General features: G+C 38.9%; 2 protein-coding genes across 3 annotated transcripts; both read right to left on the bottom strand.

The window, feature by feature from the left end:
• Positions 1-3: 3 nt before the first annotated feature.
• Positions 4-10767, bottom strand: siral1 (SIR2 antiphage like 1). Of its 2 annotated transcripts, XM_042486770.2 has the most exons (8): positions 10228-10767; positions 9143-9232; positions 8663-8915; positions 4119-4346; positions 3200-3328; positions 2477-2774; positions 1149-1214; positions 4-847 (listed from the first exon to the last, which is right to left on the bottom strand). In XM_042486770.2, exons 2-8 carry the CDS (start codon positions 9223-9225, stop codon positions 834-836), a joined length of 1071 nt encoding a protein of 356 aa, XP_042342704.1. In that variant the 5' UTR covers positions 9226-9232; positions 10228-10767; the 3' UTR covers positions 4-833. The 2 variants fall into 2 exon arrangements, with proteins under 2 accessions (XP_042342704.1, XP_087934794.1); XM_088078668.1 differs by having other exon boundaries at positions 4-1214.
• A 1784-nt stretch (positions 10768-12551) lies between these two features.
• On the bottom strand, positions 12552-19050 carry hacl2 (2-hydroxyacyl-CoA lyase 2). Its single transcript, XM_042487385.2, has 14 exons — positions 18674-19050; positions 17966-18167; positions 17544-17671; positions 17164-17414; positions 16715-16814; positions 16465-16562; positions 16100-16236; positions 15680-15814; positions 15400-15514; positions 15040-15209; positions 14633-14703; positions 14460-14531; positions 14109-14214; positions 12552-13961 (listed from the first exon to the last, which is right to left on the bottom strand). The coding sequence occupies exons 1-14, from the start codon at positions 18785-18787 to the stop codon at positions 13783-13785; spliced, it is 1878 nt and encodes a 625-aa protein (XP_042343319.1). The 5' UTR covers positions 18788-19050; the 3' UTR covers positions 12552-13782.
• Positions 19051-19106: the final 56 nt, after the last annotated feature.

The raw sequence follows: 19106 nt of genomic DNA, 5'->3' as shown, positions 1-19106 counted from the left end.
AAATGGGATACCAAAAGCTTTATTTTGAAAATAGTACTTATAAATACTATGTCAGAAAACACATGCAAGTATTAAAAATACAAAAAAAGGCTTACAAAGAACATTTTCAGCACAGGAGTGGCAAAGTGATTGCTACTGGCTGGGAGCCTCTCTGCTATGAAAACATAACATTCTGAATTTTAGACGACAGCATCATAACAATGTGTTTGCAAACCAAGTAACCATCCATCACTGAGAGAAATTTACCAGCCATTCCCCATCCAGTAGTGTGCAAATCAGGTTTTACTGGTTTCTGGGTTGAGCATCACAGATACAATCCTTACATATGAGCACATGATTGCTTTGAGTGAAGAGCATGTGGTGCCTCTTCCAGGGCAGGTAGGTAGAGGTGATGCATTTGTTTGCATCACTTTAATCCAAATCTAAACAATGAATCAATGCAACACAATCAACTTCTGTCAGTGGACTCAGATATAGAATTTCTGTCATGTTGAAATGAGAACAAACCATTTCATCTTTTGCATATTTAAAACTTCCTTCTACTGCAGCTTCCTAAATGTCGAGTATCATTTACACTGCAGTGGAACTGTGACACTGGGTATCGGCGTTGACGGTCATTTTAAACTTCTCCCTTCCCTTTTAAATAAGAACTAATACATGAACATCACATAAACATGTGAAACACTGAACGGCTTTTAGGTCTCCCATGGCCCATAGTTTTTCCTGGATTCCTAAATCCATTGGTAAAATCAGACTCGAGTACTACTCAGAGTGATCTCTCGACGGAGCTGTGAAGGAAAATGACTGATACTGATCCCGACTGTGTGCGCCTGTCAAGAATGATGGTCTGGGGCAGAAAGAGAAGGAAGGGACTTAAGTGAACAGTTGTGTAACAAAGAGTATCCACTGAAATGTTGCCATAGGCTGCCATGCATGCAATTCTGCAAAGTCAGCTTTATGATATCTTTGTGTAAAAGAATACCAGCAGGTCTTTTGATACTGGAAATCGAGAAGAGACTTGAATTTTCTATCTACCAGCATGCAGTAGGAAAATAAGAGTCTCGGACAGTGCTTCATTGTATTATTTTGCAAATGTCTCTTGCAAGTGGCCACTGCCTGAAGTCAAAGAGAAGTATTCAAGTCCTAACCTTGAAGGAGGCTTTTCTGTGTGTTGAAGCCGTTCTGCTGTTCCTCCCCATTTTGTGAAGGAGATCCTGGAGATACAGACAAACAAAAAAATGAAATGGAGGCAACTTACATGATGAACTCATTTCAGAAGGAGCAGGTTAAACAGATATGTTGGACCAAAATGTCATAAATCCCACTTTTTTTGTGTTTTTTTTTTTTTTTACAAAGTCCATGGACTACAATGAATTCCCTAAATCAAATTTACAGGTTAACTGCTTACTGGCTAGTTTCAGTGCTTCAGCTCTGGTTCAACCTTTGTTACAACGTAATATCTACCAGACTCAAACATGCTTGATAGCAGAGGCAACCACGCATCGAGAACCCCAGTACAAAAACCTTTAAAGGGGTGCTGCAGTTATTTGGTATTGCACTCAATAAGTCGAGGGAGTCACGGGAGGCTGATTAAAAAATACATGGTCTAGATCGAAGCAGCAGAGACAGAGAAATCCATACTTTTAATTACTTGTGTACCAGGGTTCATGCACAATTTTACCAACAAATTTTCATGACTTTGAGGCAAATTTTAAAGACCATACATTCTCTGAAATGACCATTTATATTACTATTTGGTTCCTTTTCCTGATTATATAATAGCTTTTTTTAAATATATTTTTAAAAAAAGAAAGAATTCAGAACAGGATTAGAACAGAATATTTAAATATAACATAGGCACTGTTTATTATTTGTGAGAAGGGAAGGCGAGGTACAAAAAGGGAGAGGCATGTCAAATATTTTTTAAGTACTGGAGGACTTAAGTTTTTTTTTTTTATTTTGGCTTAGGGAAGGGGCATATAACTTGAGCTGGCTGTATTTTGTGTTTATTTTCCCAACAATTCTTTAGAGAAAACATGCCTTCCAAACCTGCGGGCCGGGCATTCAGAAAGCATGTTTTCTTTGAAAAAAAAAAAGCGGCCATTTTTAAAGAAAAAAGTTTGCAGTTATTATTATTTATTCTTTAAAAAAATGCCAAAAAATACACCATATATCACAGACAGAAACTGTATAAACAGAAATTATTGTTGGATTTTCAATTTTCCAACGGTCCTAGTATCATTTTGTCAGGGTTATTTACCTTTGAAAAGCACCTCAAGAGTCACCGATGACATTATACAACTAATTTTTATGGATTGTATAGATCTCCCAAACATGATATAATATGTAAAATTTGCATAATGCCCCTTTAACACAGACTGACCTTACTACATGTGCAGTCACAAGCTGTACAGAACACCTCTCCTTCACCAAACAGGCATGAAAATGAACTGCCACTGACTTAAATCCTCCTTACCCCAGCCGTTGGTAGACACGTCGCGGTTGCAGATCTCATTGGCCAGCCTCTCAAAGTACTCCGGCAGGTCGGCATACTCGTCTCCATAGGAGATGACCTTGATGCCCTTGTCCAGCATGTTGTCGCGCAGCTTCTTGAACTCCCCCACATCCTCTCGCCGCACGAGCATAAAGTGTTCCAAGTCAGACTTGTGTTTAACTGCCTCCAAGAACAGAGCCTGGAAGGTTGTGTCGTCTACCGTGCGCCCGCAGCCGAGAAACACGAAGGATTTGGTCTCGTAGAGCTTCTGGATCTCACGCTGTGAGATCAGCGATAAAATATGTTAGTGCAACTACGGTACAGGCACACAAAAGCTGTCATTTCAAATACACCAAAGTGCAGGGAACAGAGTAATCCCTCTAAATTATCACTTTTGACCCACTAGAAGTGTGAGAGAGAGAGACTCGGCCCTGTGCTTGTGTTTTCTTATTTTGATCTTATTTTGCATGTGACGACCAGGTGCCAGACTATAAGCAGCATGCTAGGAGGAAGCTATGGAAATTGTGGACACAGCACCGAAAAAAATGCAAATATAGTAAACAAGAGTAGTGCAGCCTCTCACTTTCACTTTCTTTAGTAGACTTTTTCTTCATAGCTTACCTTTTAGGCATTTTGTAAGAGATCTTTCAGACTAAATTCATTTTTTATCAGAAACAACCAACAGTCAACAATTTCAGGGCTCACCATAACTTCAGTGTTCCTCAGAACATTCTGGTAGCCTGCAGGGTGCAGTACGATACCACTGGGGTTGGTGTAAACACCATGGATATGCAGAACACTTAACCTCCGTTTCTCCTGAGCCCACTCCAAAACCTAGACACACACACACATAAGCACACACTTTACAGTCCATTGCACTCAATCCTGTTCTGGCTGGGCTGGGAGTAAAATCACTGAACAGCAGTTAGAGGATATTAGCCCTGATGGAGACGAGGCATAAATACCAGGACTGAGAGGCAAAGCGACTGCTCTCTCAGAAAACTCTGACCAGATTTTGCCAATTTGTGTTCCATTTAACAAATAAGCACACTAACTTTAAATAAATGAGCTGGGACATAAGTTACATGTTTGAACAATTGAGATTTGGCAGAGAAACTGGTCCGAAGAAAAACAAGTCTTTGTTTACTGGGAAAACACACACTCCTTCAGCCCAGTCTTAAACCAAAAGCAAATATTGTTCAATCTATAAAATTCAACAGCAGCTGAGTAATGGCTGGAACTTTAACCTTCCTCCACCTGTCAGAGACAAAAGGCTCTTTCAGGTCAAAGCATTATCTATTTTTCTCAAAAAAACTGCCAGTGAGGAACTTCATTAAAAGGTAATGCTAAAAAATCCAACTGTGACAGTGCAGTGAGTAAGTTACACAAAGAACAAAGTAAAAAGAGGGCCATGTTAAAAGGGTGTTTGCTATTGGGAAACAGTCTGTGAAATGCAAAATGAATTTTCAATTTTGCTTAACTTTCTAAAACTCCCACAATCTGAGCCTGGCCCAATATATAGTGCTTTCTTCACTGACCTTTGCACTCATCGGAAAAAGCTGACTGGATGTATTGTGGCAGGAAAGATCAATCGGTGCCATAACGTAATCTAAGCAATGTTTACCTTCTTCTCATCTGTCAGGTCCAAAGACTCGAGCTTGGTGCCCTGGTGAGCTGCGTAGATCTCCAAAAGGTTATCAAAGTTAGTGGTGAGCACCAGTGCTCCGCTCTCCATCAGCTGCAGCACTGAGCGCAGTAGGTGTTTCCCCGCATGCTCCATCTTACACTCCAAATCATCAAACACCTCGTATAGACAGTCCTTGAAGAATGTAGACCTCACATTTCCCGTTCTCTGTGAAAATATAAATAAAAAAGATGAGAAAGATAAAAAAGATATGGATTTTACTGAAGAACTGAACAATCTTAGTTACTTTATGGCGATAAAAGTACGAAATTGTCCAGCAGGCAGACTTTTAAACAGCTGTTTTGGTGGTTTTTAAGTTTAAACATCATAGATACTTAGACACATTGAAAAACCTGGATTGACATCACTTTTATTGTGTTGCTTTCAGCTTTCAGAAGTATTTAAACCTTTGGACCCTGAGCAAATTAGTTTGATTTCTTCGAAAATATGGGGGGTAAAGGCAAAGACTGAAGAAATGTTCTACAAATTACAAGAAATTAGAAGATTTATATATATTTTTTCTCCAAACGTAGTGAAAAATGTCCAGAAAACTATTTTTATAATTATTAGAATTATATATCTACAGTTATGTTGCAGAATTACATTTTTTTCTAAGCACTTTCTTTCTGGCAATTTCAATGTTTTTTTGTTTTGTTTTTGAACTGCTTTTCTTTTGGACTGTATGAACTGTGCCCCCCTACTGCCAAGCACCTTTGAACAGCACTAAATGCAATATGGTAATAGCTGGAATGGGAAATGCAACAAACAATCATCAACACTGTGATCTAGTTTACGAAGAGGAAGTAAAACTGATGCAGTGAAAATATATATAAGGTAAACATCGGCGTACATATTCAGTAACTGAAGAGAATCACATCTAAGTTCTAAAGTTCACAATGACTTCTTCGTCTTTGTCGCTGCAATGCGAGACATATTTAGTGCCTTGACACATAATAACTAACTAAAAACTGATTTGTAAATTAATCTCTGGCAGAGAAAAACAGGAGAATACAGTGTCCTTTTAAGGTTAAATTTTGTATGTTCCTTATTTATCTGAACTTTACTGTACTCTAAGTTTTAGTATGAGTGGCCCCACTTGTAATTTAATCCCTGACTCTGTCAGTGTTTGACATCCCTTCATTCAGTGAAAATGGCATGCTTAAATTCTTTAAACATAAGCAGAAGTAGTGAATTAGTTTAAGGAGAAGTATTTCATAGTAAAAAAAAATAAATACCATGAGCTATTGTCATATTACCGCAACTCTGATAACAAGAACACTTTCAAAAACCCACAACAAGCAGCCTTTTAATGGGATTGAACTCTTGAGTACACAGTTTTACTTATCATACCATGTGACCTGACCATGTGTGTCTTAAAATAAATGTGTGCATTTGAGGCCAGGTTGAGCAACAGTTGTGTGTGTTTTTGTCAGAGCTCAGAAGCAGGGTGGAAACCCAAAATAATTGCTTTCACAGACAGTGTAGAAAATGACAAATTAAAGTAACATTGTAGTGGCATTACCCAGAGGAGACAGTAGGTTAAATGTTACGTTTGTTTTTTAAAATTTTTTTAACATAATAATAGTAGAACACGCATAGATATTTAACCCAATCAGCTCTCCTACTTTCAGACACAATAGGTATACAGCCTTCACTTCACCAGAAGCATGGGCCCAAACTTTAACACTAACAAACTCGTAAATAGTCATGTAGGCTGGGCCTTTTTGATTTTGTTTAAACATGCTTTTAACAAGACTTCCTGTCGGCGCTGCCCTCCACAGGAATTCAACATCATATCCTTACTACCCCAACTACCTCTTCAGACAGACTTCATGGGTGGGTCATGTGTACGCCAGTTTTTTTTAAATATCTACGCATGGGCAACTTTGTTCCGTATAAAACTCTTCATCTCCCTCGCTGATCCTGTCCACAGCCCGGTAGGTATCATCTCACGCATCACCTCAGTCTCCTGAGAGATTATGGGCAGTGACTGAACAGTCTAAATCTCAGCTTTACCTGGCAGAGCCTACACACACACACACACACACACACACACATATATATATATACTGTATATATAAATAAACAAACAAAGAAAAAAACAAAGATAGAGAGAGAAGCAGGAAGAGTTGAGCATCTAAGAATAGCAGAGGGTAGTGCAGAGATGCAGTGACCAAGGAGAAATGCTCTGCTGACTCCCACAGATTACAGCTCTAATGGGCTAAACAGCGGGAGTCCTTTCCACAGGAAGAAGCTCATTATCCACATCTAGTGTCTACAGCACCCAACCTGATCACTGTGTCCTTGGACTGTCTCGGGACTTATGTAATAACCAAATAAAGTGCAAGTAAACAACTCTTAATATTCATCCTAAACTATTAGATTATTTTTTATAAATATATTTTATCCAATGGTTTGTGCTCGCTCTGCCCTGCCCTGCTGTGGACATTCATACAGTTAGCACAAAATAGAAATATAGCTGAAACAGCCAAAACAGAGACTTTTTGTGAGTATGTTGCTACTGGAAAATTCCTATATAGACCATAATGCTTCATCTTTTTCCACAGACAGTTGTGGTTGATTGTAAAATGACAGTTGACCTAGAAAAAATAAACTTCAAAAGTACATACAACCTTTATCATCTCTGTTTATCACCATCACAATCAACAGATAAACAAATGTTTCCTCCACTGACCCTGTGGTAAATATTTCTATTCTGAAGAAAAAAGCAAAGTTGTTATTAGCCTTGTTTTTGCCAAGGTCAAGAGTGTGAGAAGATTAACAGCAAAACATTCTCTTTCAGTTTAACTTCAGATTACCCTCATTACCTGAATGTGTGTGCCTGCAGACCACCATAATCCATCCAATACACAATTCCACGAAAAGTGGGTTAAACTCTCACAGATGACTGAAGGCAGGTCTTTCACACCATCATATGCTTCAGTTTTCGTAAGATATATTGATATTAGGACATATAGTGTAAAATGATATGCCTTGGGGAAAAATCATGATTAACACACTTGAAGAAATATATTTTTGGGGTCAGAAGAAATCAACTCAGGTGCAGTGTTAACATGTGTGCTTTAACTACAGCAGGGAATATTGCAGATGGGTTTTGTGAATGGAATAACTACACTCCCATGTCCTCTTAAACTCTGTCTGAATGAAAAAAAAAATGGGCCGGGGTGCTGCTGGTTCACAGTATTCTAAGCTTGTTTTTTTCAATCAGCATGCTAGAGCCTTCTGTGTCTGTAGCCAACAGCAGTGGGCTGGTGTCTGCACGACTGTGGATTGGAATAAACACGATAGATAAAGCCATAAAAGCGCTGTTTGTTCCCTTTGTGACAACAGGCTGAGGGCTGAAACAAAGCGCGTTTTATCAATGTCAAAGGTGCGATGAGACATGACTAACACAGGAGGCAAACTGTATTAAGGCTCCCATCTGCCAGCCCTGCTCCAGACCAGACCGGTCCCACAGGATGAGACCTGAGTTATAATACATTTCATAGTTTTGCAATTTATGTGTAACAATCCAACTGGTTTAGAGCTGTAAGGTTCTTTGACTTTTTAATGATTCGGTTTATTATGAAACCATTAAAAAAAAGTTGCCTCTGCAGTCTTCCTGAGCCTCTGAAAGCTTTTCAGGGATGGTGATACTCTGTGTAAAGATCTTGTTGTGTTCAAAAGGTCAGGTTGCAAGGATTTTCCTGGTAGTTTTGGTGGGCTTGATTGTTGGCATTGAGCTGTGATGTCACTCCTTGGTGCTGCGAATACGACAAAACATTTGGCTTTTTGGTGTCGTAATTGTCTTTAAATATAAACAGCCCCACGTTACTGAATGAGACTCATTTTAAGTGAACAAACGTAACGATTTATCATCGATGATAGTGACCTGAATAATTGTGATTGTGATTTTTGCCATAATTCAGCAGTCCTAGTTTGAAGTTAATGTTTTAAAAATTATGTTTACAAAAAAGGGATAAAGACTTTTTTTGCATATAGAAAACCAGTAAAATATAAGTTTGTTTGCTGTACTTAACCTGTAGACATGCTGTACGCCTTAATTAAAGAGGGCAAGGGAGGGTTAAAAAAATAAAACTTAGTGTGATTCAGCTTAAAGGCCTTCATAAGGCTGTTTTTTTTCAAGGTGCCCAGAAGAAAGCACTTTTTTTAAACGCCAATAAATGAGAAACTGAAAAACAAGCCCACTCTTCACACATGTGATTAATTACACAACAACTTAAAAAGTGTTTGTATTGACCAAAACTCAATTCTAGGAACAGGCCCAAAAACAAGCCTTACTATAGGTCTTTTACTGAGATAAGGCTAAGATGTCTTATCGCCGCCCATAGAAGTTGAAACTAAGCGTTCCTGGCTGAATAAAGGACAGTGAGCTGGCAGAGTGTCTGCCATGTGTTTGTACATGTGCGACAGGGTGGCGGTGTAGAAAGGCAAGGAAAGGAAAAAGGCTCAGGCAGACTTACCGGGGAAAGTTTCTGAATGAGGTCATGGGCCACATGCACCAAATTCTTATCTTCCTGCATGTGCTTCTGGAAACGCCGACTCTCCTCCTCCTCTAGTAGATCAAAGTCATTGGCTGCATCAAGCAAGGCCTGGATAAGGCCTTTCCAGGAGCGCAGTGCAGGGACCTGAGGGGCCACTGCGGAGCTTACCCCTGTGCCAATCACCAGGACAAGCTCGGGGGCTCGCTTGGTCTTCAGGCTGGGCAGCAGTTTCCTTTAGGGCAGTTAGAGATTGAGTGATGATGGTTGGTGAGGTGGAACTTCCCAAATCCTTCCACCCAGCATTTAACAGACCATTTTCAAACAAAATAACATACAGTGCGAAACTACAACCTACCTTTGCATAGGAAAAAATTAGGAGCTCAAAACAAAATTTTAATCAGCGCTGTAGACAAAACTGATGCATGAGTCATGGGCTTATTGTGTAGCACCTGTGCTTACCTGGGCTTTTTTGCATTTGAGTCTGCATCCTGAGAATCAGCTGCAGGTCGCTTCTCAGTTTTCACTGCAACAACGGAGGCCATTCAGGTCCTGTAACAGAGATACGTTCAACCACATGCTAACTCTGATGACTACTTAAGATAACAACACTCAACACAATACAACAATTATGGATACTTAAGGTACTGTACTTTATCAAAGTCGGGGATGGATGTGGTACGACTTTGTTTTAGTTAGTATTTTTGTTGTTGTTTTTTTATTTCTTGAGCCTCTCTGACTGACTGGGGAAATTGCATAACCCTCCCTCCACCATAAATAACCATATTTCACAGTTTCTTGGTTTGATAGATGGTTTGATTTTAAAGATTTTTAAAGACAATATGCCTTTCAAGTCCATTTGCAGGTTTTGGGTTTCTGTGGGTATTTAAAATACATGCAAAATACATCCATTTAAAGTTGACTGCCCCCCCCCCAAAAAAAACATAATTCCCTCCCCAGAGCTTAAAAATGTAATTGAAGTCCCTTCCCTGATTTCACCCTCTCCCTTCATAAGGATGTGAAAAACGTATGTTGGTAGACTGCCATTTGTGGAGTTTGTCTCTTAACAGTCCTATTATATTGAAATCAAGTAACACATTATAATCTACATATCCTTAAAAGGTCAAAGTGCCATTGCAAATGAATAACATTGAGTCTACTTGTCCTTCCTAACACTGTCTGTATCATTTTGCAAGCAAAATAACTGATTTATTTCCTCCTGCACAACACACCTTGCCTGCTGGCCATTTCAAAAACACAACCTTCAGTGAGGCTATTGTTCCTGGAAACTGTGACAGACGGGGTGACGTCTGCAGTATTTTGGTTATAGCTGGTATTTATTTTTATTTTTTTCTTAAGTCAATGCTTCACCTGTCCAACTGCAACTATATGCAGCTGTAAATTACAGTTGTTTTTTTTTAATCCAGTCCACTTATTACACCAACAATGATTCCTAAAAAGACAACTAATTGGCATTTCACTTCCTGTACAGTTCACGCGATGTACACGTTACTTCAAAGCTAACGTAAATATTCACGGTTACTTACCTTGATATAGATAAGGTTGAGTTAACGTCCAGTGTTTGCTTCCGTTCAAGTACAAATCTTTTTGTTTCAAATTCAGCGAAAGTCGACTCTGTATCAATGTGAACCACGTTACACACCTCGGAGCTTGTTACTTTAAGTGGCGTTAATGCTAAGTTAACGTGATATGTTAATGTCAGCGTTGTCGGGCCAGTTAGCTGGTACTGAATCACAAAAGAATAACGGACAAAGAAAACCCAACTAACTTTAACAAACACCTACCGTGACGCTAACTTTGGTTTGTTTTTGCTTTAAGCTAAGTTAGCTATCACCGAAGTTGTCAGGAGCCCGAAGCTGCATCTGTTTTACTTATCATTATGAGGATAGAGTTACGTTAATTAAAACAGCATGTGTCCGTTGTTTACCAATCTCTTTAGGTAAAACTGATATCCCCGGAAAACCGTTATGTAACAGAAATGCTGCTGACTTTGCCGGCTGCGACTCTTCACTGTGACCGTGTGTGTTTAAGTTTTACGGAGCTGTCGAAGTCACCGCCTGTGGTGATGTGCACCCGGTCTCATGATGCCTTCAGGTGCTGTACGAATAACTGGACTTAGCTTGATTGTGCTGCATGGGAAATTGCATGACAAAAAAAACATCAAAGCAGACTCGTCCATTAATAAAACTGAAGCAATATCTTAAGAAGCCAATGTGAAGCTTGTTTCTGGACGGTAAACCCCTAACCTTTTGATGGTAAACGTGCTTTAGTTCATAAATAATGTATTACTATATTCTATCATTTATATCCACATATTCATGTATATATTATAGTTTTTAGCCCCCCACTGCATGGAACTATGCTAATACAATTTTATTTTTTTTACAGCAAAATAACAAAAGATTTACATTTTCAAAACTAGGAAAGGGAGATTTACAAAGAGCACTTGAAAGCAGCAAAAGCAAGACTGTACGGTGTGACGTCAAAATGGCCAAGAGACTAAACAGCACACAACGACCTACATAAATGTTTAATTAAATTGTTGATGCAATGCTATACTTTAATGGAGATAAGAGTGAAAGTAACTGACTGTATATCATACACCTGTTTTTATTATTTCTGTGAAAACTTCATATTATTAGAAAAAAATGGTTAGAAACTAAATGAAACTTTCCTGCACTTTATTAGTAAATTTCAACAATACAGAACCACCTTAGTCAATGTTGATAACAAAAAAGCTTTTAAGACCTTTAAGTTATTAAATGATTATAATATGATGCATATAACACAGCATCTTGCAATTATAAAGTAAAAATTTAATTATTATTGAATTACTTTTTTTGTTTATTATTATTATTATTACTTTATTATCATTATTACCACCTACAGTATAATATACTGTATATAGACTGTTTATACATAAATAGTTACTTACTTTATCAAGTTATTGTGCAGATTGCAGCCTTTTGGAGACTGCTTTTTCACTTCAAACTATAGTGTCATTCAGAAATCCATTGGATCAAATATGAAATATTCAGAAATCAGCTTTAATCTGTCTTTATTTTCCTTCTATATAGCCAGTAAAAACAGTCAGAACTTTCAGAAAGGTTACTCTTGTATTTAAAAAAAGAGATTTCCTAATTAAAATACAGTATTTTGACTTTGAATCACTGTTTTAATGAAGCTGTCACTTATAGACATTTTCCTACATGAAGGCACATGTTCCCCTTATACATATGTTTTTTTTCCCCTCTCCCATAACATACTGAGTGCTGAGCAGGAACACGTCAGTGAAGACTAATTCAGGAAAAGTACTACTAGCCTGCCATCTTCTGTTTAAAATAAAAACTGCATTTTTTTAGTATATAGGGCAAAAGTCATAGCTCCTGAACCAAAACAACAAAAAGTTGTGTTTGTCTGGTATAAACTATGTCGTATATTGGTTTTTTTTTAAAAATATTACAAAATGATGACACAGACTCACATGACAGTCATGCGTCAGAAATATTTCAAACTAAATGGCCAAGTCCAACAAAAGCAGCTGTCAATTTATCCAAATGCACAATCAGTTTCCTTTACAAACAGTTTCTAGTTAAACTCGACTATTACAGGCAAACAACAAGTTTAACCCTCTGTGGTACACATAATCATACATGGCCTCCAGAAAGCCATGTTATATTATAAACAATGCTTTTGGTTTCTTTAGGGCCCTGGCTCTTTCTTTTAAGTATTTCAACACATTTGAGGATGAACTGTGTGAGTGTAAACAGGCAAAAATGGGTATGTTACTGGTACTGTATAAACAAAAATGAAGATTTGTGTGGCTGTGCTAAAACAAGCTGGTAAACAGTAGAGTATAAATTATTTAATTGCAAAATGAAAGATAAAGGTTTGATTATATGGGTACAGACATTGAGTTGTGTCAGTGCTTACATCACAGTTGGTGCTTAGATTATTTAAAAGCCCACTTGTTACTCACTTTTTTCAATTTAATTGAGAATGAACCAAATTAACATTCTGATCAAAAGTATGTCATACTCGTCTCAAAGAACCAAATAAAACAGCAATATATATTGAAATATGATGATCCACATATGTTCACCTGGTGAGTATATAAGTCAGAATTATAGTGCAATACATACTGTGTATAGGCATATTTGATGTAATAGCTCACATCAATGCATACAAGTTAGTATTAAATATCATTCAATTACATAACTGAATCAGCAGACACATTTTCAGTCTACACATATCAATATATTAGAAGACACAATCAAACATTAAAAGGCATAACATTTGTCAGTCTTCAACATTCAAAAAAATATTTTCCATTTTACACATTTTTATCCCAAATCACAAACCATTAAAGAATATTACAGCTGTAAAGTTTCATGTCTCCGTATTTGTTTGTCAACAGGAGAAAAGGCATACTGGTCGCATTTGATAACTTAAATCAATGCTGTCTCTTAGAAATGATATTAAGTCACTGGTTTATTTGCAAGAAAGTCATAATGGGCTGTTTAAAGGTCAAAAATGGAACCCCCGAGCTCCTGATGAGGTAAAATACCTTCACAAAGCAAGATTTTCTTACTTTTTACTCTTTCCCTTCTTGAAATGCAGCAAATATCTTAAATAGCAAAACACAAACCTGAAAGTGCATAAACAAAAGCTTCTGTTTCAAGGCTGGCAGATGAAGAACTAGAATTTTACTTATATAGAACTTTATAGTAAATAACACAGACTGCAGGTTTAAACAGTCACCCTTTGATATTAAGATATCAGTCATACTAGTCTTTGCAGATGTCTTACTAGTATGATTTTTGACTTGTCTGAAAAGGGAAGTAGAGGATGTTGTAGTTGACAGTTCATGGCGACTTACGGCAGATGAGCGTACTTCAAAGTAATTTATGGCTTTAAGGGCACAAAGGATTAGCATAGGTCTGGTAAGGGCTGGGCTCTACACAGTATCCACCAGTATCTTCCTACTCTCTGAAAACTCTTTATAGAGCCTGATATTAGTGTCTATGAAGAGCCATAGGTAGAGGAAGGAGAAAGCACTGTTTGGAGAAATCACAGCGACTCTACACAGAGATAGAGCCCTCTCTAAAGTTGGTCTTCCCTATCAGGACGTTAAGAAGTGTGGCCTTGCCCTCGTTGGTCTCCTTCTGAGCCTGTCTGATGATGTCGCTTAGCCTGTTCTCATCCTCACGCCCTATAAGGTAGCCCTTACCACCGTAACCATCTGCCACTGTATGATAATCTGCAAAAAGGAGAAGAAATGTGCTGGTTAGTAACTGCCCAGTCATCATTATACAAATATAATCAAAAATCATTTTTTTAACAGCATGGGATATAATCTGTACATATATGTCTACAAGCCACACAACTTTCTACACAGAAAATGTACCTGTAAACGCAAGGCCACATGCCACATTGCTGCCAAGTATGGGAACTTGCTCTCTGGATATCTGACTCCAACATGCGTCATTTCCAACCACAGCTATAACTGGTGTCTGAGGGGAAAAGGGGCAAAATGTGGATTAGCAGAAGAATGCAAACAGAAAACTGCCAACTCCTCACTTTCAGGTTGCACCTGTTAAGATGGGATAACTTAAACCAATATTATTTTTATTATTATGTCGATACTGATACTAGCATGTCCTTTTTGAAAAACATGTTTTCAAGTAGTGCACATATGGGACAGACAACAGCGTTGCTTACAGACATATAATGTGAACATTGTCATTAGTGATTTTACCTTGTGTCTAGTGAATGTGTCAAACTCTGCAACACTGTATCCTAAGGAACCGTCACCATACACTATCCACACCTGAAAAGCACACAAAGTAACATTTCTTTAATAAAGGCTGAACACTGATCATCAGATGATGAGACAAAGCACTTTCAGAAATGTCTGAATCAATGCTAAACCTCAGATTCAGGTCGGCACAGTTTTGCCCCCAGGGCAAATCCTCCTCCAACTCCCAGGGTCCCAAAGGCTCCTGTAGAAACACGGAAAAGTAATGACTGTAAAGAAAGCACTTTGGATGAAGCATGACTAATGATGATGTTGGTCAATCTTGTAATTTTAAGCCTTCTTAAATTAACTTGACAACATCAGCATCTCTTTCCGTGCACTTCCTTAACCTCTTCATAAGCTACCAAAAAAGCCAAAAGTCTACACAAAATAAAGAAATACATTGGCTTGTAATAATTGTTTCACTTGCATACTGCTTTAATTACAAGCCCTCTCCTTTCACATTTACATATCCAAACACCCATTGTTTTAATTTACAGCATTTCATAAACTAATCGTTGTTTGGTCTACAAGATCTAACCTGGATCGAGCCAACGCATAGGTCCTCTTGGCCTCATTATGTAAGCGGCACTACCAACAAAATCACCCCCATCAGCAACAATGATGCTGTCCTCTGACATTAGCTCATCCACACAGTGGAGGACTTTCAGGGGATTTAAGTGGTGGTCGGTCTTCTCATCCGCTTTAGCCCTGCAATAAAGAATACTCTAGTTCATGTGATAGAGACATGATTTTGTAGTTACAGAGTTGTAGCTGCATTTGCATTAACATTATAGTAATTGATAAAATTGTGCTTGATTTCTCGTTATTGGTTTTCACAATCCATGCTGACACAGACATACACACTGGACATGGATCAGGGATCATCACTTCTGCTCACCTGTTAGTATTTTCTTTGGTGATATCTCCTGCTTTGAGGCTCTGAGGCCATTCCTCCGGACAACGATGGCCCTTCAGTCCTTTGGAAAGCCGCACTAAGAAGGAACCAGCATCACCTAAAAGAGCAATGTTAATATTTTTGAGTCTAATCGTTTAACTGATGTTTATTGACTCATGTCTGTAGAATTCTACTGGATCCAGAGACAAAGCTTTATTTCTTCATTTTCCACTAATCACCAGAGATCTTAATATGACCATGTGTCATCAGCTTGTGAACATACCCTGAATTGCTATAGTTGGTTTCCAGAACATATCTGAGTTTTTCAGCAGTTGCGTCTTATCTCTGTTGACAGCGATGATCTTACTGCGTCTGTTGAGAACTCTGCCGTAGCTCAGCCGAAAATCACACACAGTGCCTACAAACGCAAGACACAATGTTCAACTTTTTTGTAGGAATATGTCTGGATAGCCTGTGGCTATACTGGTTACTAATGCAGTTCAAACTGCAGTTCACTGTTTCAATAAACAAGAAAAAAAACAACTTCAGCAATCAGTTCAAGTTCATTTGAGCAAGGAACAACTGCCATTTCATGAAACCTTCAACAGTTTAAATATTACCAAATTACTGAATTAACTACAAGCCATGTTATTGCTATATTAATATTTCAGATCAAAACTGTAAGAGTAACCGTGTGCCTGACCTGCTAAGAGTACCAAGTCGGCCTCTTTTAGAGCATCTCGCCTATTCTGTCTGATGTGGATGGGACTGTCTTTACCCAGCATGCCACGGGACATGCCCCCAAGGAAGCAGGGGATGCCCAGGTCCTCCAGTGCCTTCCTATAAAAGCATAAAAACATTTTTGATCAGATTAGCATCACAAAGTCAAGTTACAAAACACCTTAATGCTGTTTGAACGCTGACCAGAAAACTAACGTATTTCAGCACATTTTTAAGCACTATCATTTCTGTTATCAGCAGTGAGCAAAGAGTAAACAGTGCCAGAAAAGCAATAAGACATGATAGGAAAGTACAAAGTAGGGGGGGACATAAGACATTATCCTTTACCTGATGTCATCGACTGGAGTTGGGGGTAGTGTCGCCTGGCTACCGAGCAGAATAACAGGTTTCTTGGCTCTACTCACCAGCTCAATGCACTTTTGTACCTGTTTTACAGTGAAAGGAAAAACAACAGTAAGACAAAACTGTGGTCATCTTCATACTGTCCACAGAGAACAAGACTCACTATAATGTATTTGGTGAAAATAGTTATAAGAGGAAGACATAACAAATCCTTTAATTCTAAGAGCAGTCTCACCTGATCGCCTGTGGCTTGTGCGATGTCAACAGGAAGCGGAGACACATCTCTCGTCTCCCAGGCTCCAGCAAATAGGTTCATGAGGTGGTTATTGAGGTACCTTACAAGAAATCAAGCTATTTTACACACACACACACACACACACATATATCCAGTATATCCAGTATATCCAGAATATCCAGGTCACACTTGCACTAAAGGTGTTAACTTGACAAGTTAGGCTATTTATGAAACAATTCTCATTGAAAAAATCACTTAGAAAGTTGATAATTTTAGTCACCTATAAAGCACTCTACAAACTTTATTCTGATCCAAGTAACATTTTATATTTCTCTGGAGTCAACCAGTCCTCTACTCTTATACAGCATGACTTTCGCTCTTTTTTTGGGGGTATTTTACTTACACTAAATAGTAATATGCAATGCATAAAAGACATGCTTATAACATACCATGTGACAATTTTTCCCATCAGGCCTTTGGGGGGGTTCTTAACTCCATACTCTTTGGACACAAGATGGTAGGGATAGAGCGTGTCGATGGGGAACTCAATGAAAACAGGACCAGGAGTTCCCGACTGGGCGATGGCCAGGGCTTTCCTGACAGTAGGCACGATCTCCCTGATAGTCCTGACTGAGGCACAGAACTTACACAGTGGCTTGAAGAGAGACATCTGATCAATGTCTTGCAGCGCTCCTCTGCCCTGTCCCACAAACACAGTGGATGGAGAGGTTAGACACTGAGGCTGGGAAATGAAATATTCCACATACACTGCATTTATTCTACCTGAACATTCACATCATATTTGCATATATATTTGAGTTGATTCCACCTGAAGTAGTGTACTAGCAGCTCCTCCCATGAGCAGCAATGGAGATTCAGCCATCTGAGCATTCTTCACTGCTGTCACTGTGTTAGTGAGGCCTGGACCAGCAGTCACTGCGGCTACACCGACAGTGCCTGGTGAGAAGACAATTAAGATAGTTATCAACCAGAAACAGAACAAATTAAGACACTGAGATCGGTTGCAATACCAGGGCCAAAACACTGGCACACTTGAATGTAATCAAGACACTATAAATGCTGTTGGTTACACCTGTGTTTGGCATGTGAAAACGACCACAGCAGCAGTAAAACCAAGTCACACCTTAACAAGGCAACAACACACCCTATTCCTTTATTCTGTCTCACTGCTGGTAACATGATATGAGCTCAAACAAGACTGGGGGTCATTCTTGTAACATTGATCTGCACCTGAGAGTCTTGCCACAGCATCAGCAGCGAAGACAGCAGTGGCCTCATGTCTGGTGTCCACAATACGGATGCCCACCTTCTCGCAAGCCACCAGGATTGGTGAGATGTGTCCACCGACAAGGGTGAAAACATACTTGACCCCGTGGGCGCGGAGCACCTCTGCCACACTCTCGCCACCATGTCGTGGGCTCTTGGTCTCAGTCTGGAGTGAGTTAGAGGACAAAAGAAAATATATGAGTCAAATAATACTCAGATAACACCTGATATTTTACAGATTTAACAGAGGAAACTACTTTTTAAAGCATAAATAAGCTCTATCAGAGATAAGCAACTGTTAGTGGAAGTTGATGACCCCTGTAAAGGTCATCTGTCACAGTATCTCTTCACTCCATCTTTCATATTTCACAACCACATATTGTTCTAGCTTGCAGAGGTTAAGTGACTCTGGGCTTTGTGCAATCCAACTAACAGCCTGGGTGTTGTGATAGCCTTTGTGACAGAAAACCACAAGGTTGGTCAAAGTTTACATGAATAGAGGCCATCTTACCTTTCACCTGTGAGAGCCTACAGAAAACAGGTGGATTCCAAAAGGCAGGCAATGCAGGTGTATTCACTACATATGCAACAATACTTTAACATAACAATGCGCGTGGAGAATAACAGAATACCATTAGTTTATACTTGCAGCGGAGAGTTGTGACAGCCTACCTTGTGAAACAACCGGTAGAGTAAGCCAAGTTTGTAGGCTGCAAACACAACCCCAGCCACCGCAATGCCCGCAGTGCATCCAAGAACTGTACCAATGGCTCCAAATGTATCCATGTCCGGATGCAGAAGAAGACCTTTACAATAAAAACTCAACTTATCTTAACATCAAAACCTACTCTTAACTGATCCAGTTAAGCTCGGCTAGGCTAGGTACTGTGAAGCTGCTCCCACAATTACTAGACTAGCATTTTGAAAGTAGTATTTTACCAGTATATTCACTGTGAAATAAGCTAATATTAAGTTAGTGACAAAAGGTGGTTCAGAGCATGAAGTCGGCGCTTCGACAAATTGAAATAACCGAGTGCTGTTCCTGTAGTTGCTGTGCCGACACAGGAACACCAGAAGATATATTTACAAGTTAAGCTAGCTAGAA

This window comes from Plectropomus leopardus, chromosome 6 (assembly GCF_026936395.1).
Source record: "Plectropomus leopardus strain MGB_pleo_1.0 chromosome 6, ASM2693639v1, whole genome shotgun sequence".
Lineage (NCBI taxonomy): Eukaryota > Metazoa > Chordata > Actinopteri > Perciformes > Serranidae > Plectropomus > Plectropomus leopardus.
The sequence above is the reverse complement of the archived record's forward strand: the minus strand, read 5'-3'. Positions and strand labels throughout refer to the sequence as shown.

Coding starts and splice junctions, on each gene's coding strand:
- hacl2 (XM_042487385.2), bottom strand. CDS start 18,787: ATGGATACATTTGGAGCCATTGGTACAGTTCTTGGATGCACTGCGGGC. Junction 16,237..16,464: donor ACTCCAGTCGATGACATCAG/GTAAAGGATAAT, acceptor ATGCTTTTATAG/GAAGGCACTGGAGGACCTGG. Junction 14,215..14,459: donor ACACATTCACTAGACACAAG/GTAAAATCACTA, acceptor TTTTCCCCTCAG/ACACCAGTTATAGCTGTGGT.
- siral1 (XM_042486770.2), bottom strand. CDS start 9,225: ATGGCCTCCGTTGTTGCAGTGAAAACTGAGAAGCGACCTGCAGCTGAT. Junction 4,347..8,662: donor TCATTCAGAAACTTTCCCCG/GTAAGTCTGCCT, acceptor ATATTTTCACAG/AGAACGGGAAATGTGAGGTC. Junction 3,329..4,118: donor ACCTGACAGATGAGAAGAAG/GTAAACATTGCT, acceptor GTGTGTGTCTAG/GTTTTGGAGTGGGCTCAGGA.